We start from the raw sequence: 19,853 nt of genomic DNA, 5'->3' as shown, positions 1-19,853 counted from the left end.
TGGGGGGGGGCTGTCAGGGGGCAGGAGTGTGGAGAGGGATCGGAGCAGTCAGGGGACAGGGAGCAGAGGGGTTTAGATGGGTTGGGAGTTCTGGGGGGGGCTGTCAGGGGGTGGGGAGTGGTTGGATGGGGCGTGGGAGTCCCAGGGGTCTGTCTGGGGGTGGGGGTGTGGATAAGGGTTGGGGCAGTCAGGGGACAAGAGGCAAGGAGGCTTAGATAGGGAGTGGAGTCCTGGGGGGCAGTTAGGGGCAGGGGTCCCAGGAGGGGGCAGTCAGGGGACAAGGAACGGGGGGAGGGTTGGGGGTTCTGGGGGGGCGGGAAGTGGGAGGGGCAGGGGCGGGGCTAGGGCGGGGCTCCTCCCGTCCTCTTTTTTGCTTGTTGAAATATGGTAACCCTACCATTAGCACTCCATGGCAGCAGGAGCTTATGGAGATGTATGTCTGGCTTGTTGCAGGAACCTTCTCTTTCCACTTGGGAGGTGAGAAAGGGCAGACATGATTGGCCTTCTCTCGCTTCTTGTAAGCCCCGTGAATCACAAGTAATTGCCTACTTAGAACTATTCTTCTCTGGGGAGTGATCCTGCAGCCAGTGCCAAAGGAACTGAAAAGCAGGAGGGAGGAATTAAAATAATAATTAGCTTAATACATTTTTGGCCCTCAAGGCAAGCACCCAGTCCTGTCGATTCAGGCCCTGTGGCTAAATCAGAAACAACTGGGAAATCTCTCTAGCTAGGAGGGATTGTGCAGAGATGGGAGTTTTTACAAGCCCAGCCCCAGGCAAACCCCAGTGCCCAGCCTGGATGACAATGTATTTGAGATACAATCCCTGCGGCAACGTGGCCTGCAGCATGTTCAGGCAAACACAAATACATCACTTCTCCAGAAGCAATGGGCCTGATGCTGATATCACTTATATCAGTTTTCCTCACTGGTGTCCAAGGAGTTACTCCCTATTTACAACAGTGGTAGTGAAAGGAGAATCAGGCCCAGTGACTGCATCTGAGCTGCCCAGGGCAGGCTAATATGTCTGATGTAAAGAAAAGAAAGCTGAGAACGTCTAAAGTGCCTTTCTTACTAATGTTCTGCCTGCATCCCCCACTCCCAGATCCTTTTCTACTAAGCACCCGCAGCCCCTCACAATGAATGGAGCAACATTGAATTAAGGTTTATCTCTGTTGCTTATTGAATTAAGGGGCCCTGTGGTGATACCAGAGGACATGCTCCGTCTCCCATCACCCAGTGTGGCATTAGAGGGGGTGATGTGCTAGTGGAGATGCTGCCCTTCATACTTTGGACGTGCTTCATTTCCCAGCACAGTGCAAAGTCAGCTGATGACATACCGTGCTTCAGCACCTGAGCTAACTACATCATTGAACGTCACATTGTGGTCTTAAGGGGCTTGCTGCTGCCCCAAATAATCCAACGTGCTCCATCTCGTGGTACAGAGAGCTGTGCCCTCAGAGGCAGGCAACCAGCCTTCATCTCTGGTCATGATCCATCCATCAACATGCCAGCATGGTGTTAGGAGGCACAGTGCTGCTGCAGGTGCTCTTCTTTATATCCTGGACATGCACCACCTCCTACTTCTCCAACATGGGGTGTTTTGCTGCCAATAGGTATTTTCCTTTGTAACGTATACGCACTCATCTCCAGAAAGCTAAATAGGGCTTGGGCATGAGGTGCCCTCCTCCAACATTTTGAAATAAATATTTTTAACAAAACTAAAATAGAGCTTGAAGGTGCTATGATTAGGTGGATTGTTGTGGCAGTGAGAGAAAATCAAACTCTGAGGGCCCAGTTCTGCCACCTGTACTTGCACTGAGTAATACCTTACCGGACAGGAAGTCTCATTTAAATCAGTAGGATGACTCATGGAGTAAGGCACTACTCAGGGTGAGTGAGAGTGGCCAAATCCAGCCTGAATTCATATCTTCCTTATTCCAGGAAAGGCGCCTCCTCCTGGGCAGGTCTAGGGTCCATTAAGGAAAGCCAAGAAGAGAATGAACATGGGTACTGCAATCTCCCTCACCGTGGCAAAGGTGGCTCTGCCTATGGCAGGCTCAAGGTCCTTGGAAGGTCAGTGCTGAGAGGAACCAGAATTGAATGAACATGGGGATAGACTCTCCCTCTGTCTCAGATCCCTCCAGGGCTGGTTTGGGCTATGCTTGAAAAGCAGTGTTTGGGAGCCCATGGTTAAATGGATTTCGAATTAAGAGCTCATGAACCAGATCCTCAACTGGTATAAATCAATGAAGTTTCATGACTTGAACAGGGATATGCCAATCTACAAGCGGAGGACCACCCTAAGTATATGCCATGTTTGTTGGTGAAGCTTGTTCGTTATCATCTCTCTTTCCCTTGCCTGCTGTGAAACAAGATATCTGACCAGCTAGAATGGTAATACAGCTCTCCATAAAGACCCAGAGACCCAAGTACTTTTTGCTGCTCAGTATTTGGGTGGGTCATTAATTGGAACTTTCTGCTTGGGGGTGCCAGAAGCATCTTGTGTGAATTGGAAGGAAGAATTCCCTGCAGCAGCTCCTTGGATGTGAACCTGGTCAGATTCAACTTTCATTTTTTAAACGGCTCCTGGGAGAAGAGGGAGAAAGGTCCCTCTGCAACAGCTTCTGAAGCCGAAATAATGTGCCCATCACTGCTTAAAAATCATCCTTCTACCACTGAGCATAATTCAGGCAGATTGTGTCACTGACGCTTGTTCAGTCTCCTGGTCTGCAGGGCCTGTGCACGAAGCAGCCTCCAGTAGAGGACAAAAAGGACAGAAATGTTCCTCTTAGAGTGGGGCTTTTTTAATAGCAAATCTGCTATGTTTTAATCAGTAGCAACACAGTGCATGTGAAGGGCGACATTTCTTCTCACCGGCTATGAGGTGGGACCCCAGAATCCCCTGCTGAGAGGAAGATGTGGAGATGCAGCTAGGTGTGACTGGGCTGAACTCTGGAGCTAGGCTAGAGACATGGATGTAGACAAAAAGGCTGCTGATTTGTGAGTCATCTTCTCTCAGTCTGGTAAGTCTGCCTATCTCGAGAGCATTCATCACCATATTGCTGCTGCTATTAGAGATACACTGACAGTGTGCTTGGCGCTGTACTGGAACAAATAAAGACAGTCCCTGCCCCAAAGAACGGACAGTCTAAAGGCTCTATGTGAAGGTGGAACAGAGCTGTGGAAGCTCCTCTGGATAAAAGGTACCCCTGCTCTCAGAACTCCCCAGGGCCAGCTTCTCCCCCTGAACAATGAGAGACCCTGATCTTCTGGGATGCCTATAGCAGCATGTGCTCACAGCATTTCCTGGGGGGCTCTGCAGCCCTCCACTGCCTGCAAGCCCTCTCTAAAGCTAAAGTCAGGTTTGAGTAGCTGGGACCATTCTGAACTGGGGAGGGGGGAGGGGTGCAGCAGAGCCCAAGGAGTTTAGGTGAGGTGATGTCCTGGCCAGGCCAGAGGAAGCTAGATGAGGCCCTCACATGTTCCTTCCTCTATAGTCCCTGCACAATGTAGGGGCCAGGCGTGCTCTGTGGAGAGGAGTATGGTTACGGAAACTAGGCTAGCACGTTCACAGAGAAATGGCCCCCCGTGGTGTGAATGTGGCCCCGCCCACCCCATCCCCCTCTCCCGTAGCCTGAGGAGGAAGCCGCTGTACCTGTTTATTCTTTAAGTCAAGAGAGAGCTCATAATCGGAGGCAGCTGCATGGGAACACGTGGCCGTCCCTTTGCTGCGCTGCACTCTCACTGGGGAACCCGTGTGGTGGAGGCTGGGCTTCTGCACCAGAGGGGAGCACCCCGCTGCCTGCTCCTCCTGCCGCTCTGCATGCTGGGCTTTTAGCATCAGGGTGTCGGACCTGCCTTCCTGGCCACTGTGTCTGCCGGCCTCCTTCGGATCCTCCGTTTCACACCCGGGTTTCTTGCTGGTGGAACCACAGGAATCGTCACTGTGAACAAAACGCAACGTTTCGCTTTTTTTATTTGGTTTTTGGATTCTCTACCCTCATTAACTGATCTTCATGTCAAATGTTCAGGGAGCCTGGGCTGCAGGGTGGGAGCAGGGAGTGGATCAAGACCGTACTTTGACCCAGTAAAAACACTGGCCCCTCCCACCCAGAGAGCCAGTAGGGTGCGACACACACCCCAGCCAAGCCAGAGTCATGTGACTCCCAGCTGCAGCTTGTCTGCCTCCCCAGATCATGCTGGGATATAACCTCAGGGACTAAGGAGATCGTCCTGGGAGAAGGATGCATCACCTCTTTCCTGGATCTTGTCCTAGCTACAGGTGGTTAGCCAACAGACATCTCTTATGTGCCTACTGCTTACTAACTGACTGACTGCTATGTTTGAGGTCCCATTTGATTATGGAGACTGGATCCCAAGGATTCAAGGAACTTGTTTTAACTTCCCCCTGGAGTATTTAAGGGCACAAGGAAATGAAACACGAGTGGCTGAATCTCATGGAGCAGCCATTGGCTTCACAGCCAGAGCCACAGACCATAAGGAGGCAGCAAGGCACTCTGGCAGCCCTGGGATCCAGAAACACTAAAATAAACCTATAGAACAAAACATTAGCAAGTGACCTCCAGGGCTTCCAAAAAGGAAGCCGTCCCATCCTAGCCCTGAGAGCAGAATCCTGCACTGACGGTTCCCAATGGCGAGAGGATCACAGCCTTCTTCCCTTATAGCTACATCTTCTGGGCAAATGGATAATGGTATAAAACCGGTGCCCATTAACAATGCATTCTAAGGCAGCTGAAAGGTGCTGTTGGACAGTATGGGGTCTGTGTGTGTCTGGTCCTCTGGAGATGTTCAGTTGCTAACCTCGCTTGCTAAGTGTTTTCTGAAATTAAACAGAGACTTTCATCCTCAGGGGAACTTTCTGAATGACTGAATCTGATTCTCCTCTTCACTACTACACCAGTGTCATTCCACTGACCACAGTGGAGTTACTCATGATTTCCATGAATTTACAGACTAACCGGATCACATTCTGATCTCTGTTGCACTGATGTAAATATGTTGTAACTCCATTGACTGCAATGGAATTATTCTGATTTAACTGAGATCAGAATCTGGTCCTGGAATGCCATTTTATCAACTCTCAGAGATATGCATATGTAGTATATTCTATTATTTGACTTGATCCTTGAGTACCTCTGGTATTTGAATCCTCATATAGGTCCAGGGTATCTTTAATGTCAGACTTGTTATATCGTAACTTCTCTTCCCTTCTGGTGTATATTTTAATAATTTTATCAGCAGCCATGCACTATCCATTTTCTTTTGATCCAGCAGTGTAGCCTTTTTCACAGTACAATTCTAGGGATGACCAGGTGACCATCGGTTTAATTTCCCATTTACTTCAATGGGAGCAGGACCGGGTCCTACAAAGCTCACTTAGCTGTGCAACTAGGCACCGATTCAGCAGGTCATTTAAGCACTTACCTAAGCGCTTTGCTGAATCAAGGTCACTGAGGTTCAGACTTCCTCTACTGGAGTTCAGAGCCTGGGCAGTTGACTAGAACACTGACTTCCCGGAGAGCATAGCTGGCCTCTGGGTGCCAGAAAATATTCATTATGGCCCTGATTCTGCAAACATTAAGCATGTGCTACACTTTACTACCATGAGCAGCCCCACTGATTTCAACAGGACTATCCATGGTAGTAAAGTTAAGCATGTGTGTAAGTGTTTGCAGGATCAGGACCCATTACTTTATGGGGTTATACTTAATCTGTAGTATGTTGCATAAATTTGGTTTACTGGGCACTTTTCAAATGAATGGCTCTCACGGTCTCTGTTTGTCTGGCAGAGTCTGGAATCTGTGTGAGAGAGCAACACACAGTGCTACCAACCTATTATTTGTTAGGGAGGTAGTTGAGGGAGTAGGACATTATAAATATTTTTTAAGTCAAAATTGTCGCTTGTTTGTATAAATCTAAATTTAAAAAATTAACTACGTTACAAATGGGCAGAGTTAAGACCGTGTGTGTGACTTGACCTGACTTGGAGTGCTTACCCAAACAACTTGAACATTGTTGGTCTGGTAATGTAATTTATTTGTATGGAATTTCCTAGAGGTGTGTTTTGTTGGTTGGTTGATTAAAAGACAATGAAGAGGGGGAAACAGAAAGAGCATCACTTTCCAGGCCTTTGCAGCTCTGCTGGCATGCTATTAATTGGCAACAGTGACTAGACACCAGAAGAACACCCTGTCCTTCCCCCATAGGAGGGCCGGAGGAGAGAGTTCTCTCCTGGAGCTGCACGAGGGCTACAATGCATCAGGTTTGAGGCTCCCACTTGCCAAGCTTACAAAGGACCTGATCTCAAACTCAATGGAAGGATTCCCGCTGAGTGTTGGATCCGACCCAAAGTGTTCAGCAGCCCTCTTTAACATCATTATACTTTCAGTACATTTCTCACTGCATAATTAAGAGCCTGCGCCTGCAAAAACTCATGCACATGCTTAACTTGACGTATGTGAGAAGTACCATTGATTTCAATGGGTACTACACTTCTACCCCAATATAACGCGACCCGATATAACACGAATTCGGATATAACGCGGTAAAGCAGTGCGCCAGGGGGGCGGAGCTGCGCACTCCGGTGGATCAAAGCAAGTTCGATATAACGCGGTTTCACCTATAACGTAGTAAGATTTTTTGGCTCCCGAGGACAGCGTTATATCGAGGTAGAGGTGTACTTACTATGTGTAAAGTTAAGCACATGCTATGTCTTTGCAGGATCAGGGCTTCACCTAGCCACACCTGCCCATACAATGTTGCCTTTAGTGGCACACTTTCTGAGCTCAGTGAAAACTCCCATACAAGATGTAAAGTGCAAGTGCAGCATGAGATTTTCTAAGGGTCGTAAGTCGGTCAAATCAAAACCAAATTTCAATGGAGCACTCCAAGGCATTTCTCAGTGAGAGCTATTTCCATGCTAAATATAAACTTTGCAACCCCCTACTGTGCGGGCTGTCGAGCTGTTCAGAAAATGGTTGCAAACATTCCTTCTACAGCGGGAGTCGTATCTTTTTCTACGTTCCTTTTATGGGGAAAAGGCTGAACTGTTTTTGCTCAGATGTAAAAAACAAACCAAAAAACATACTCCACCTTTAGGCAAGAGACCAAGGCTGGGGAATTTCTGCTCATTGTGTCAGCTTCAGAGAGGTAGGAGCAATAGAAAATGGGGCTGGAATGGTGCTTGTTATGCAACCTCACCTGCAGCATTTCAGTCGCAGCTGCTCCTGCTACAATGTTCTTTTCTTTCAGTTTGATCCCATGTGAGAGTCCCTTGTAAAGTAATTACAGGAGGGTGGGGGGCTATTCCCAGTCCTTCCTCGGTGGAAACAGATTAAGTCCCCATATGGGAAACCTAACTTCTTACGATTCAAACAGATATTGAAATCAAAAATAAACTAACGCCTTCTATGTTGTTCCTGATCCTTAGCCCCTATCTTGGAGATCTGGCTGGGTACAGACTGGAGTTTCATCCAGAAAGTGTTTGAAGCCTGTGAAAAAGAAGAGTGCTTTCCAGAGAGTTTTAGGATGGTCTCACCTACAAGCATGCTATCTCAAGGTATGAACTTCTATCTTCCTAAGCTAAACAGGGCTAGGGCCAGATAGTACTACATGGGAGACCTCTAGACCTGCTGCAGGAAGTGGTCTTCTTATTAGATGATTCAGTTGGTGGCGACGCTCCCAAAGTCAGTATGGAACCAATGCCTGTGGTGCTACAAGGGTACAGAGCTCTTGAAAGTGCTGCTTCTTGGATGACAAAAATACAATTTTTCTAACTGCTTGTAATCATAAAAAATTCCATGTAGCGGCTAAGTGCGAACCCCAGTGCCCTGGCCAAATTCCAACTATGTTAATTACGTTCTGCATCTTGTAATCAGAATTCTTTACTTGCTGTTCTAAAGTGCTGGGTAAAATTGTTATGTACTATTAATGAGATCTGTATTTCACTCCATGCTATTCTTGCATGATGGGCAGAGGGATTATATATGGTTTGTACAATCAACTAGGAAAACTTTGTAAAGTTCTTTGGGATCCATTTGATAGATGCATGATCACTTGCATCCAGGTATAAAACGGACTCAACCAATTCAGATGTTTCATTATTTCTGGATGCTCCTATGTGAGTTTTATGATCTAAAAACACTAGCTCTGTTGGTTACTACTAATAGAATTTGGTTGTTGTAGAGAAGACACCTGCTTAATGTTTCAGGTAGTTCCTGCCTGCTATTATGCTGCTAACCATGTATCCACCATTGTAGACAGAAATCAGTTGCTAAAGTTGTTCTAAAATTAAGACTGCTGATGAAGTTGATGGATATAGAAAACAGGACTCTGGTCATTTAGATTAAATACTATTGCTGGTCTAGCATGACGCATGTTGCTAAGCAGGAATGTCAGTGTTCTAGAATTGAATGTGGGTGTCTGCTTGGAGAGGGGAGGATGGTGCTACAACCAAATCCCTGAAATGGACATGAGTACCAGACACATCACAGGTGCTCTTGCCTTTCAGGTTTGTATGGAATTGACATGCCAATGTTCTAGAGTGCACTGTGTTGTCTGTGTGCTGGAACAACCTCCATTTCTGTTTAGTTCTTGCATCGTCAAAATGACACGCTGCCCCGGGGTCCTCTTGCCCTCCACACTGATACTAGAGGCTCAAATAGCCATTGTTGATAGAAATATCTTCTTCCATTTGCAGCTAGGCACGAGACTGTGCCTAATACTGACAGCTATAGGCCTGGCCATGGTGATCCATGTTTTCAGGACCACCAGATATGAACACTGTGGTGCCCCATTACTTGGGAAGGAACAGGCAAACCCTGAAATATATTCAAATGCAGATAAGCTACATCAGTAAGTGGGAGCACATCACCTGGGCACTCCAGATACTACACTGGCTCCTTATTGAAAACCAGATCCTGTTCAAGGTAATGGTGCTAATCTTCAAAGCTCTCAAAGAATTGATTACGAGGTACGTGGTGACCACCACTGCTCCAGGGCCAGGACTTTTCCATGAGACCTACCCAACTCTGGAACAAGGCAGCTCTCCACAAGAGTAAGGCTTGTTAGAGTTGGCGACTAAGCTTCCTCGGCCACCATCCTATGGCTACATAACTAACTGCAGGTCAAAGTGCAAGACCCATCTCTTTGCTTTAGCTTTCCTACAATAAATTATAGCAAACAAATGGCTAAGGCCAGAGAGAGTTATAGGGATACACACTACATAGTTGGGTGGGGAGGATGGAGTGCTGGAGAGAAACAGTTGGAACTCTTTTCTTTTTGTGGCTTCATGTCACCCCACTAATGACTCCAGATGGCTGTTTTGGGTGTGTGACTCACAAACCTTCCTTCAAGGTATTAAAGCTCAGTAACTTAGATTTATGCTCTGTGCTCAGGCAAAGACTAGTCAAGATGACAAGGCTGCTTGAGTGACCGTGCTCCTCCTTGAACCTATCTCACAAAGCTGTTACGAGGATCGATTAGTTACTGTTTATACAAAGCTTTGAAATACTTGTAAGTATTCAGTATTATTATGTCTGAGGTGTTGGTAAGATTTCAAAGCCTTCAAAGGCTACAGAATCAAACCCCTTAGAAAGTGCCATATGCAGAACTCAAAAAAAAGTTGCTAGCAAGAGCCAGGAGCAGGGAACATGGACCCTATGTCTGCGAGAATCTATCTTCCCTCTCAAGACACATCAGCACTTTTCCCTGCCTCCTCTTTCCTCCCTGAAAACAACTGCTGAGTTGAGCATGGTCCAAAATGCTTTTTCAGTTTCTTCCATCTCAGTCTTCCCTAAGGACATCCCTGGCATATGGTGAATGTGTTGATCAAAACTCAGTGAAAAATGGCTCAGGCAGGATTGGTGACATATTATGAGATTTTTTTTTCAGGGTTCAGGGACTCCTGATGTGCTGAGATGGAGTATTGGGTGTCTGAGCTCAGCAGAATTACTGCTAAGGAGTTTGTAAGCTGGGGCTCGGGGGTGACTCTGCAGCACACTTCTCCCAGAGCATATTGACAATGATGTAGGACAAAACACCAGCTAGCTAGGCAAGGATTCCTCCTCTTGGCAGGTTAGTATTATTTCCCTTGCCAACAGATTTTTAGCTTTCTTAGATATTATCCTCCAACAGAGACAAAAATAGAAGCCAAATTCTGATTTCATTTACATCTACATAATCCTCTGCAAGTCAACGGCGTCTGATTCTCTTCTCACACTAGTTTTACACCAGCGGTATCACTCCTGGTTTACAGTAAGGTAACTGAGATCAGAACCTGTCCTTATTTGTTTATATGTTTTACAAAAATCTATAGCACATACTTGTAAAATATATTTAACAATACAGCAAATATATTTGAAATTAATTACATTTCACATCCTTTCCAATAGATTGAATGGGACAGCATCACTTAAACATTATCAGAAGGGGTCTTTGTGATACAGCTAGAGAATATCATAACATTATGTGGTGCCTCTCATCCCATGGGATCCCTGTTTGCCCAAGTTAGGGCATTCAGGTTCCATAGTTTGGTATTGAAATTGGTCTTAAACAGGGCACCATGTATTATGGAACTCTGAAGCTGTTGCATAATCCATCCCATTGCCATGGAATGGTGCTCCAGAATCTAAGCTTTTATTATTTTTTAAAGCAAGTTTCTAGTCCTTATGGTTGCAAAGATAATCTTCCAAATGTGAACCTATGCTAATTGCCTGACTGAGCACCCAGATGCTAAATTAGATACCCTTCCTTATATGCTTCAGTGCTAACACCAGGATCTCCATACAGTATGTCAGAATCACTTGTCAATCCAAAATACAGCCACCAGTGAGGTGGAACACAGCCGCTGCCACTCTGCATTGGGAACATTAGACAGCAGTTTTTAGTAGAGGCTCCAGACCTAATTCTCTATTGCCCTGCACCTCGTGCAGGGATTTACACCATTTCAAAGTAGGTGTAAAATGCTCGTTGGTCAGAATGGTAATGATTCGCACCCATTTTTCACTAGTGTAAATGACATGAAAGGCAGTGGAGAATCAGGCCTCCAAGCAACAACATTTGTATATGGATCCGATTTCAACCATAGGGTGACCCTATGTCCTGTTTTGGCCAAGACAGACCCCTTTTTAAACCCTGTTCCAGATGTCCCAACTTTTTTGGCAAAACTGGGCATTTGTCCCATTTGCTCTTGCCAACTGATCATCAGTTGGCAAGAGCAAATGCAACAAATGCCCAGTTTTGCCAAAAAAAAGTGGGGTGTGCCCCCCTAGGGGCAGTGGTGCTGGAGCAGTTTGTATAGTGGGGGTGCTGAGAGTCACTGAACCAAACTCTAAACCCTGTATATGATGGAAACCAGTTCAAGCCAGGGGGTGTGGCGGCACCCTGGTTCCAGTACCTATGCCTAGGGGGCCACAGAGGAATATTCGGGGGTGCGAGTGGTGACATAAGGCACCAGGCGGCGGGGCTTGGGCTGTCAGCCTCAGGCAACCTGGGAGCTGGGCGGTCAGCCTCAGGTGAGTGACAACACCCAGGTGGCTCAGCGCGGTGTCCCACTTTTACTTTGGGAAATACAGTCACCCTAAGCATAGCCAAGTGTGAAGTGTGTCCAGGGTTTGGCTTTGATCTGTTCTAAGGAGAGAGACTATTGCCAAAATTTAATTCAGTTCCTGGATCCAGGCACAGCTTCTGAATACTCCCACCCATAATATTCTAGACCATTCAGATTGGGGCCTACCTCTTGCTGTTAGGAGGGACAGATGGATGGGCTTTGGCACACTTGGTGGAAACCAGTATAGGGCCAAATTCAATGGAGACTTAAATGGTGAGGTAAGTTATATGTTGGGTAGAAGGTGGTCATAAAATGAGTATAAGTGGCAAAGTGGTGAAACCTGCATCACACACACACAATGGGTGTGTGAACCAAGTTTGAGCTGAAGTTAATGGGAGTTGCACCCACTCATGCATTTGGTCCAATGGGAGTTGCATTTGCTTATGCCAAGGCTGAATTTTATCCCAGGATGTTGGAGATGATGCAGTAATGGGGATGGGGATGTAAGTTAAGGTGGTGGTTTCCTAGACCCACTTTCTCTTGTTAATAGCTTTTCCTGCTCTACCTCATTTTGTCCTCTTGGCATGTAAGCCATCTATTTTGCACATCTTCAGGTTTCCACTAATACTGGGCAGGGTTTTTTTTTTTTTTGCTGAGTCTTGACCACCTTTCTTTAAAATCATTCAGCAGCCAGTGGTTAAATCAGAGAAATAGAACTCTCTGATTCTGATCTCACAGCCACTTAACCAAAATGTTACTTACACTCACCCTGAAGTTGGCACTTCTCATGCCAGCTTTACATTTAGAGGGAATTGATGTGAGAATAGGTTGAGGAGGCTGAAAGTAAGTTTAAGTAACAGCAACTTAGTCTTTGTCTACAATGGGATTTCAGCCATTTGTGTAGCTGAATCAATGCAAACCCTTAGCATAGTCAGGCAAAGCCACTGTTGCATTGGTGCAATTTATCCTGTCTTAAAACTGTGGTGTATTGGAAACTAGTTAAAAATGACAAGCTATCACTTCAGGTGTGAGGGATTTCCTGGTCCTGCTTGCAGACTATGGGGCTCTAAGGGAAGCCATGTGGTCAGGGTCATCTGAGTCAGTCAGCAGACAGGCAATCTGGAAAGAGCCAGCTTCAAGCAAGGTGGGGTGAGTTGTGTCTCTCTGTTTTAGAGACTAGCCTGTTTTCGCTCTCTCTGTTTTGGGGTTCTTGTGTGTAATCATTCTGAATTTTAAGTAATAAAGTAGTGTTATGTTGCAACCTTCCAGCAAGGGTATTTATATTTTTATCTAACTTCTCTCTGTGTATGCTGTGAACATAACAAAAACTAGGGTAAAACCACCAGTGTAAATAACACTGCACTAGTGTAAATCACCTATCTGTTTATCTTAGGGTTTTATACTACTGTCCATCACCATAATAGGTTTACACTAGGCTGTGTACCAGTGCTGCTACATCTCTCACTGAAACCCCAGTACAGACTAGGCTTTATACTCCTTCTAGACTCCCTTAGACTCGCCTCTAAATTTAGTCCAGTATCAGTCCGCTGTGCCAGCCTCAGTTCTGTGCATGTCTTCTCTCCCATAGACAGGACGCATGCTTTCCTTTTTTCAAAAAGAATTGAATTGCCCATGAAAAATGACATGTAAAAAGTTCACAGCTGAGGCTAGATTTATAAACCCAATGAACAGTTCAAAAGATTTGCAAAACTACCAGCCTCGGAGACGTGGCTCTCCCCTAGTAAGTAAAGGGAGGGTGGGAGTAGGTCACATGTGTATCTGAATGTTAGCATGTGGGAATATGTCACACGTGGGTAGCAATATGTCACATGTGTCATTACTCAGGAATTTTCATTGCGGTTCTTTTGTCTGTTCAGTGGTATTTCTGGATCCCAGCTGGATAGTTTTTCTCTCATCTTTCTTTCTTCCATCAGTGACTCCTACTTCACCAGCCTCTGGAACATGGAGCTCAGCCTGTGGAACTGCAGCCTCTCTTTCAGCCGCCCACTGTGTTTATGCCCTGGATGCCACCGTCTCTGCATTTCCGCCCTGTCTTTGTGGGTTAGATGCAGGAGGAGATCCTGCAGCTTGTCACTGAAGAGTAGATTATGCGTGGCTACATCTCGCACGCCACCTGCACATACCAATGAGGTGTGAAAAACGCCAAGTGGACACTGAGGAGGAGGGAGTCTCATTCTCTTCAGGGTTTAATTACTTTTACTTTAACCCCAGACCCCTCTTGCCTCTGCAATGTTTGGTAAACACGACCTTTTAGAGGAGGGAAAAACAGATGGCAGCCTGCATTAGTGTAACTGCCCGCTCAGCGCCCCAGGAAAGGGAAACTTGGCTTCTCAGAAGCAGTCTTTCTGCCACTTCGACTCAGATCTCTTGGCTCCTTGTCCCTAAGGCAGGTTTGAACATCACCGAATTTGCTCACAAAAGCCTGCCTATGCAATCAAGCAGAAGATAGAATTTCACTGTTAAGATAAGATGAGTTCAGGGCTGGGAGGCAGCGGGACCTGCGTGGAGAAGGAACACCTGAGTTCCCCCAAATTTCATCTACCCACAAACTGAATCAGAAAGACTCGCACAACTCTTGGATTGTGTGGAGCTGGTCACTGCCAGGTGGATGGTACAGCACAGTAGGTGTAATCTTGTGGACTGTACCCTTTTCAGCCTGTTGGGATAAGCTTTGATATTGACTATGGCCTCCTAGAGATTATGGTATCCCTCTTAGAAAACACCCGCAAGTTAGCACTGAAAGCAATGAAGGATCCTACCTCACAGAACGCCTCAAGTTTCAGAGATAGTAAGACACATTGGCTTTGTTTCTGGCCTCACATATTTCATCCTCTGTAGTCAATGCAGCACTGTCCATGCAGTTATGACAGCATTCCCCAGTGATGAACTGTCCTTTGTGTTAACCTCAGGAGAAAGAAGCTCAAATACCCTCAACAGCAGCAGCAATGTGATCTCCCCAACAAACCTATCCCAGTCACCAGCAACCTGTCTGAGAGATGAAGTTCAGATCCAGAGTTGGATTTACCCAAAGTTCCAGAGAGGTCAGATCCAGCATTTTGGTTTGGCCCATTGTACAAAGAGACCAAGATAGAGGCTTTCAGACTAAAACTTCCCCACCTCAACTTCTCCATCACTGTCATCATCACCAGCCCGGGCAGTGGGAGCAATGCTCTATTCCTCTTCCTCACAATCATATGTGTCACGGCAACTTCCAACCCAGCTTCACCATCTTTGCCTTCTACACACTTTTATCTTTTCTAGGTCACTGCCCTTCACTGAGTCTTTAGTCCCTCTTCTAGCTCTCTTCACTAGAATGGTGAACGAGATGGCTCAGTAGCCTACACCTCTAGTTTGTCATATCTAGACATGCAGGGCCTACAGATTCAATGTAACCTCAGTCTTTCATCTTTCTGAGGCAGATAAATCAATCCCATTCGGCAGTTGGTTGTATAGGGATCTTACAGGTGAGATCATAAAAAGACAGGATTTTATATTGACATCAAAGATCTAGTGGCACTTCTATACTAAGAGTCAGATCCACAGCCAGTGTACATTGGCATAGCTCACTGGAGATTTGCTGATTTTTACCAGGGGAGGATCTGGCCCCATAAGTACAACTATGTTTTTGAAACCAGCTCATAACATGCTCATCCAATCCTGTTGAGCTGTGTTCCCCATACCAGCATTTTTCTCAACAGAGTAATGTGCCAACCATTTTTGTGCATACTGTGATATTAGTGCCTTCTGGGAAATCCCAGGCAGCTGCCCCATATGGCCACAGTGCCCAGAGGACAAGTACACAAAGCAGCACCAGCAACGCATGGAGCAATGCTATCTGGGATGTCTAACCCTACAGAGAGATGGAAGGGAGGAGTACCAGTCAACCCAGTAACACAGGCAGGCACAGTTGTGGGTGTGCCATCTACACAGCAAAATAAACTCATAAGTATGTTCACAGGAAGGTCACAGTGTGCCATCGTAGGCCACTGGCAAAGGTGACACATGGCTGCTGCCACCGTGACTAACACAGCTGTCCATGTGGCATGTGGACACAATCCTTACTTATAGACAACCACCTCACTAGCTGGAGACAAGATCAGTGAAAAGTTACCGGCAAGCATTTTCCAACCTGGTGCCCAATGTAAGCACTTAAGTAAACGTGGCCATATGCGCAGAAGCGCAGACCAACTCTAGCACCCACAGACTTCAGTGAGACTTGTGGGTGCTCTCCATTTCTGAAAATTGGGGCCATTTTTTATTTAGGTGCCGAAATGTGGATGTAGTAGCCTAATTTTATACCTCCAGGTTTGAAAAATTTGGCCATAGGGTAGACAGGGCCTAAGAATCTACCCCTGTATCTGAGCTAAATGTCCCCTCACTCTTGTGCAGCAAGCATGCTACTGGCTCGTGTGCACCACACCAGAGGGAGCTGCATTTCAGTATTATTACATGCATCTATAGGCTGGTTTGTAAAGTGCTTTGGGATGAAATGTGCTATATAAATGTAAAATATTATCTCATTGGCCTCCATTTAAACACCATCTCCTCCACCCCATCCCATTATCCCCACTAGAAACCTCATCAGCTTCATCTTTACCTATGGTCTTGGTATCTCCAGTCATCCCCAGCTTGATCAAAGTTACCCCAGTCCTTCTCCTCTTCATCACCTCTGTGCCACTCCCCAACATTCTCTCCAGGCAGCATAATGCAAAATAAACGTGTACGGTGGCCAGGAAAGAGCGGAGGAGTGGCAAGCATGTGTAAAGCTTATATGCTCTTAGATTCCAGTGAGTGTGCTGACTTGAGTTAGAAGGAGCCCTAGCAGCATGTGCTCCTCTCACTTCCTTGTTATGGTCATTGCCTGTGAGATCTCCATCCTCCTCCTTTCCATGCTGCCCACACGACCCTGCTCACTGCCACCTTTATCCCATCATCACCAGCTCCCTCCACTCCAGCAGCAGGTTTCATAGTGAGGATCGTTTTGCCACTATAGCTGGGACTTTTCAAAGGGAGTTGGGTGCCCAAATCCCACTGAATTTGAACTCCCATTTGTGCCTTTGCAAATCTCCTCTGGCCAGGGTGTTCATTGCCACAGAGAAGGGGGTGGCTCCATTCTCACCTGCTGCTCACAGACCGACGTGGTGGCAGACAGACAGAGCCTCCCACTCTTTGTCAGTTGTTTAAAGAGACAGCTCTTAGTTGCCCTGTGGTGTGCTCCCCTTTTAGACTGTCAGGCCTGAGCTTTTTATCTCTTCCTACAGGATCTGAGAGTCTGTCAGGGCCACCTGCTGGGTTGAAAAAGGAGTGGGAGAAGGGGCTTTGGCTCACAGAACCATTTTTTCATGACAGCTTATTGCAATTTGAACACAAGGCATGCTTTGCAGAGGGACGAGCGGAAATATGGACCCACAAATACATCCTCTTCTGCTGGTGAGGAAAGCATGCACTGCTACACGGGGAAGGATAAAGGGCCATTCAGGTGCTTGTGCTGATATTTTACTGCATGCAGATCTGCTAATCAAAGCTCAGACATTCACTGCTGTTACTCCAGATTTACACCAGTATAAATGGGAATATCCTGGCCCAAAGGTCCTACTCCGTTCTCTCTCAAACATGCTTTCTCTCTTACTCTCTCTCTCTGATTCCTTTTCTCTTTCATGCCATTCTATCTTCTGCCTTTCTTTCTGCTCCTCTCTGTCTCCTTGCCCTCTGTACCACTTTTTGCGCTCAAGGGAATTCAGCTGCATACAGCGAGGAACACCAAGGTCACCCCCAAACCAGGACTGAGCTGCCTAGCATCCTCTTCCACTGTTATAACCATGAACCTGTAGCCTGTGGAAGTTACACCAAACTGGGGATCAGCTGTGACTGATCCTCTCCCAGTGTCATTGCCACCATCATGAACACAACAAACACCAAACTCTGTTCCATGTGGGAGGAGATTATCAGGGTTCTCCCCACCCCATGTCTGGGTTTCCCTATAGCACGACCTGAATATGCAACAGAGTAAACATAGAGAAGGAAGAGCAGGAAAGATTAACTCGGGTGAAATGCCAAGCCGTGGAGTTGTTTGTGACTCTACCAGCCTCAGGTTCTCAGAGCGAGCTGGCCACAAAACGCACGCTCTGTCTGGTGTGTATTTTTCATAATCTACAGTGTGAGGCTTAGGTCTGGTTTCCTTTGGACCATGTCTCCTGCCTTCTTCCCACTGGAAGAAGTGGATGGAGGGCAAACCTACGGGAGGATGTGACAAGCAGAACTCCAGCTGCTGCCAGAGATTATTCTCTTCTGCTCAAATGCTCAGCAGTTCTGCAGTTCCTTCCCCTCACCTGAAGGTTGGGAGCTGATTCCTGAGGCAAGCTGGAGGGAAATGACGATGCCTGCTGCTGAGAGGCAGGAACAGGAAGCTGCCCACTTATGGCCTTGAGGCAACTGTTCAGTCCTACAAAATCCCCATTAACCAACAGAGCTACTGTGGTTTTGTGCTTAGAGCAGCCCTGCTGTTTCTGTTGCTGCCTTCCAAGTGAGCAGCTCCTTTTTTCAGAATAATTTCTTAATGAATGACAATAATCCCCTATAAGAAACCCCAAAGAGCTGCTGGTGTCTGGTGGAAAATGACATTAAAATTGTTCTTTATAGAAATAATTCCTCCTATGTTTGATAATCCCATATGTTTCCATACTTGCCTTAAATCTCCACTTCTTCCCTCTCCCCTCCTTTATCTTTGGGCCTGAATCTGTGAGCTACAGAATGCGCGTCACTCCCATTGGCCTCAATGGGCGTTACAGATGCTCAGCAGCTACCTGGTTCGAGCCCTTTATTATTAAGAACATCAGTGGTAAAGCAGGGTCTCTGTTCCTTAGGAGTTTACCTGCTCCTGCTCCTGCTGCCTTTCGCCCTCCCTGGTATAATCATTATCATCCCGTGTTTGTAGCGATGGGCCAAAATCCTAGGTTAGAGCAAGCCTACGGTTTTGGAATGGTCCAGATCTGGATCCTGATATGCTCAGAATATTATGGCCAACCTCTGTCTCTATCACTGCTAACCAAATTCAAAACCCAGTATCTGAACTCCCCCAAATTCTGGGCGACTTCAAAGCTGGCGCCAAACATCACACCTGGCCCATATCTCTGCAATGGGCTGAAACCAAACCTCAGGCATCACTGAGTTTGGGGGACGTTTTGCTCTATAGCCGAACTCCGCAGACCCATCCCTCTCGGTTTGTGGCATCCCCATAGCAGCAACTGCTCTGCCTCAAACAGAAGATTATTAGGTCTACAGGGAGGAAAAAATAAGAAATAGATGAGCTGCTCAGAAACCAAAATCCTCTCTTTATGCTGGTGACCTCAATAAGGGAAAGAAATGAGGGAAAAAAAGTGCAAACAAGATGTGCTAGTGAAGCAGAATTGTTGCTGAAACTTCTCTTATTTCTTTTTTAAAATAATGTTGTGTATAAATTTAGTTGTGGGGAAATGAGTCAGGTTAAAAGCCTCAGATGCTGACGTTCCCAGTCCTCAGGACTGGTATAACATGGACAGTGGCAGTGTAAGCTTTCTCCACGCTGCTTCCACCCTGACCTGGAGGGGCCAAACTCTATGAATTAGGTGGATGTTCAGTCTCCATGATCCATGCAATCTCGGAGCTCCCTGTTTACACGGCCAGCAAGGAGGCCAATTAGTGACAGCTGTGATGCTGATTTGTGGGTGGGCAATAGATCCCCTAGATTACAGACTGGAACCACCATCGCATAGGCTAGAGAACAGCCACCAGAGGATAACAGCCATCGTTCACAGCAAACCCAAGCTGGATGGAATCAGTGACCTCAAGGCACCAGACTCCATACCCTATTATCAATCCTGTCAGCCAAAAAGCTGGCAGAATTCTTTCTACATACGATACTGTTACAGTGTTTTCTGTAAGGCATCAGCCAGCCTGTCACAAATATAAACATAATGGACCAAAATCAACCCTCATGTAACTCAGTGGAGTTACATCTGGGATGGATTTGGGACAATTAAAAACATATTCAGAATCTTCATCATTCCCTTCCTGGCTCCAAGTCTTGTAGAAAGGTGTCTCTGGAGTGAAGAGTGGAGGATGCCTGGACCAGGGAATGATTCAATTCCCATTGACTTCAATGGCTCCAGCCTTAGAGAGCATCACACATCCAGTCCAAACTAGAGGTGCTGCTAGAGTCTTGTGGAATTCTGGGTGGCAATTTCGAGTGACTGGGACAAAACCTAAGATGGCCCAAGGGAAAGT

At 46.4% G+C, this 19,853-nt stretch overlaps 1 protein-coding gene across 1 annotated transcript in view; it reads right to left on the bottom strand.

Moving 5' to 3' along the window:
• IQSEC3 (IQ motif and Sec7 domain ArfGEF 3) overlaps positions 1–19,853 on the bottom strand; it is a 124,875-nt gene that overhangs the window by 32,256 nt on the left and 72,766 nt on the right. Inside the window, exon 3 of the mRNA XM_034780487.1 lies at positions 3,657–3,945. Within this exon, the coding sequence (XP_034636378.1) occupies positions 3,657–3,842 (186 nt within the window). The 5' untranslated portion in view covers positions 3,843–3,945. The remainder of the gene's footprint in view (positions 1–3,656; positions 3,946–19,853) is intronic.

Source organism: Trachemys scripta, chromosome 1, assembly GCF_013100865.1.
Source record: "Trachemys scripta elegans isolate TJP31775 chromosome 1, CAS_Tse_1.0, whole genome shotgun sequence".
Classification (NCBI taxonomy): domain Eukaryota; kingdom Metazoa; phylum Chordata; order Testudines; family Emydidae; genus Trachemys; species Trachemys scripta.
This window is presented reverse-complemented; position numbering and strand designations above follow the sequence as displayed.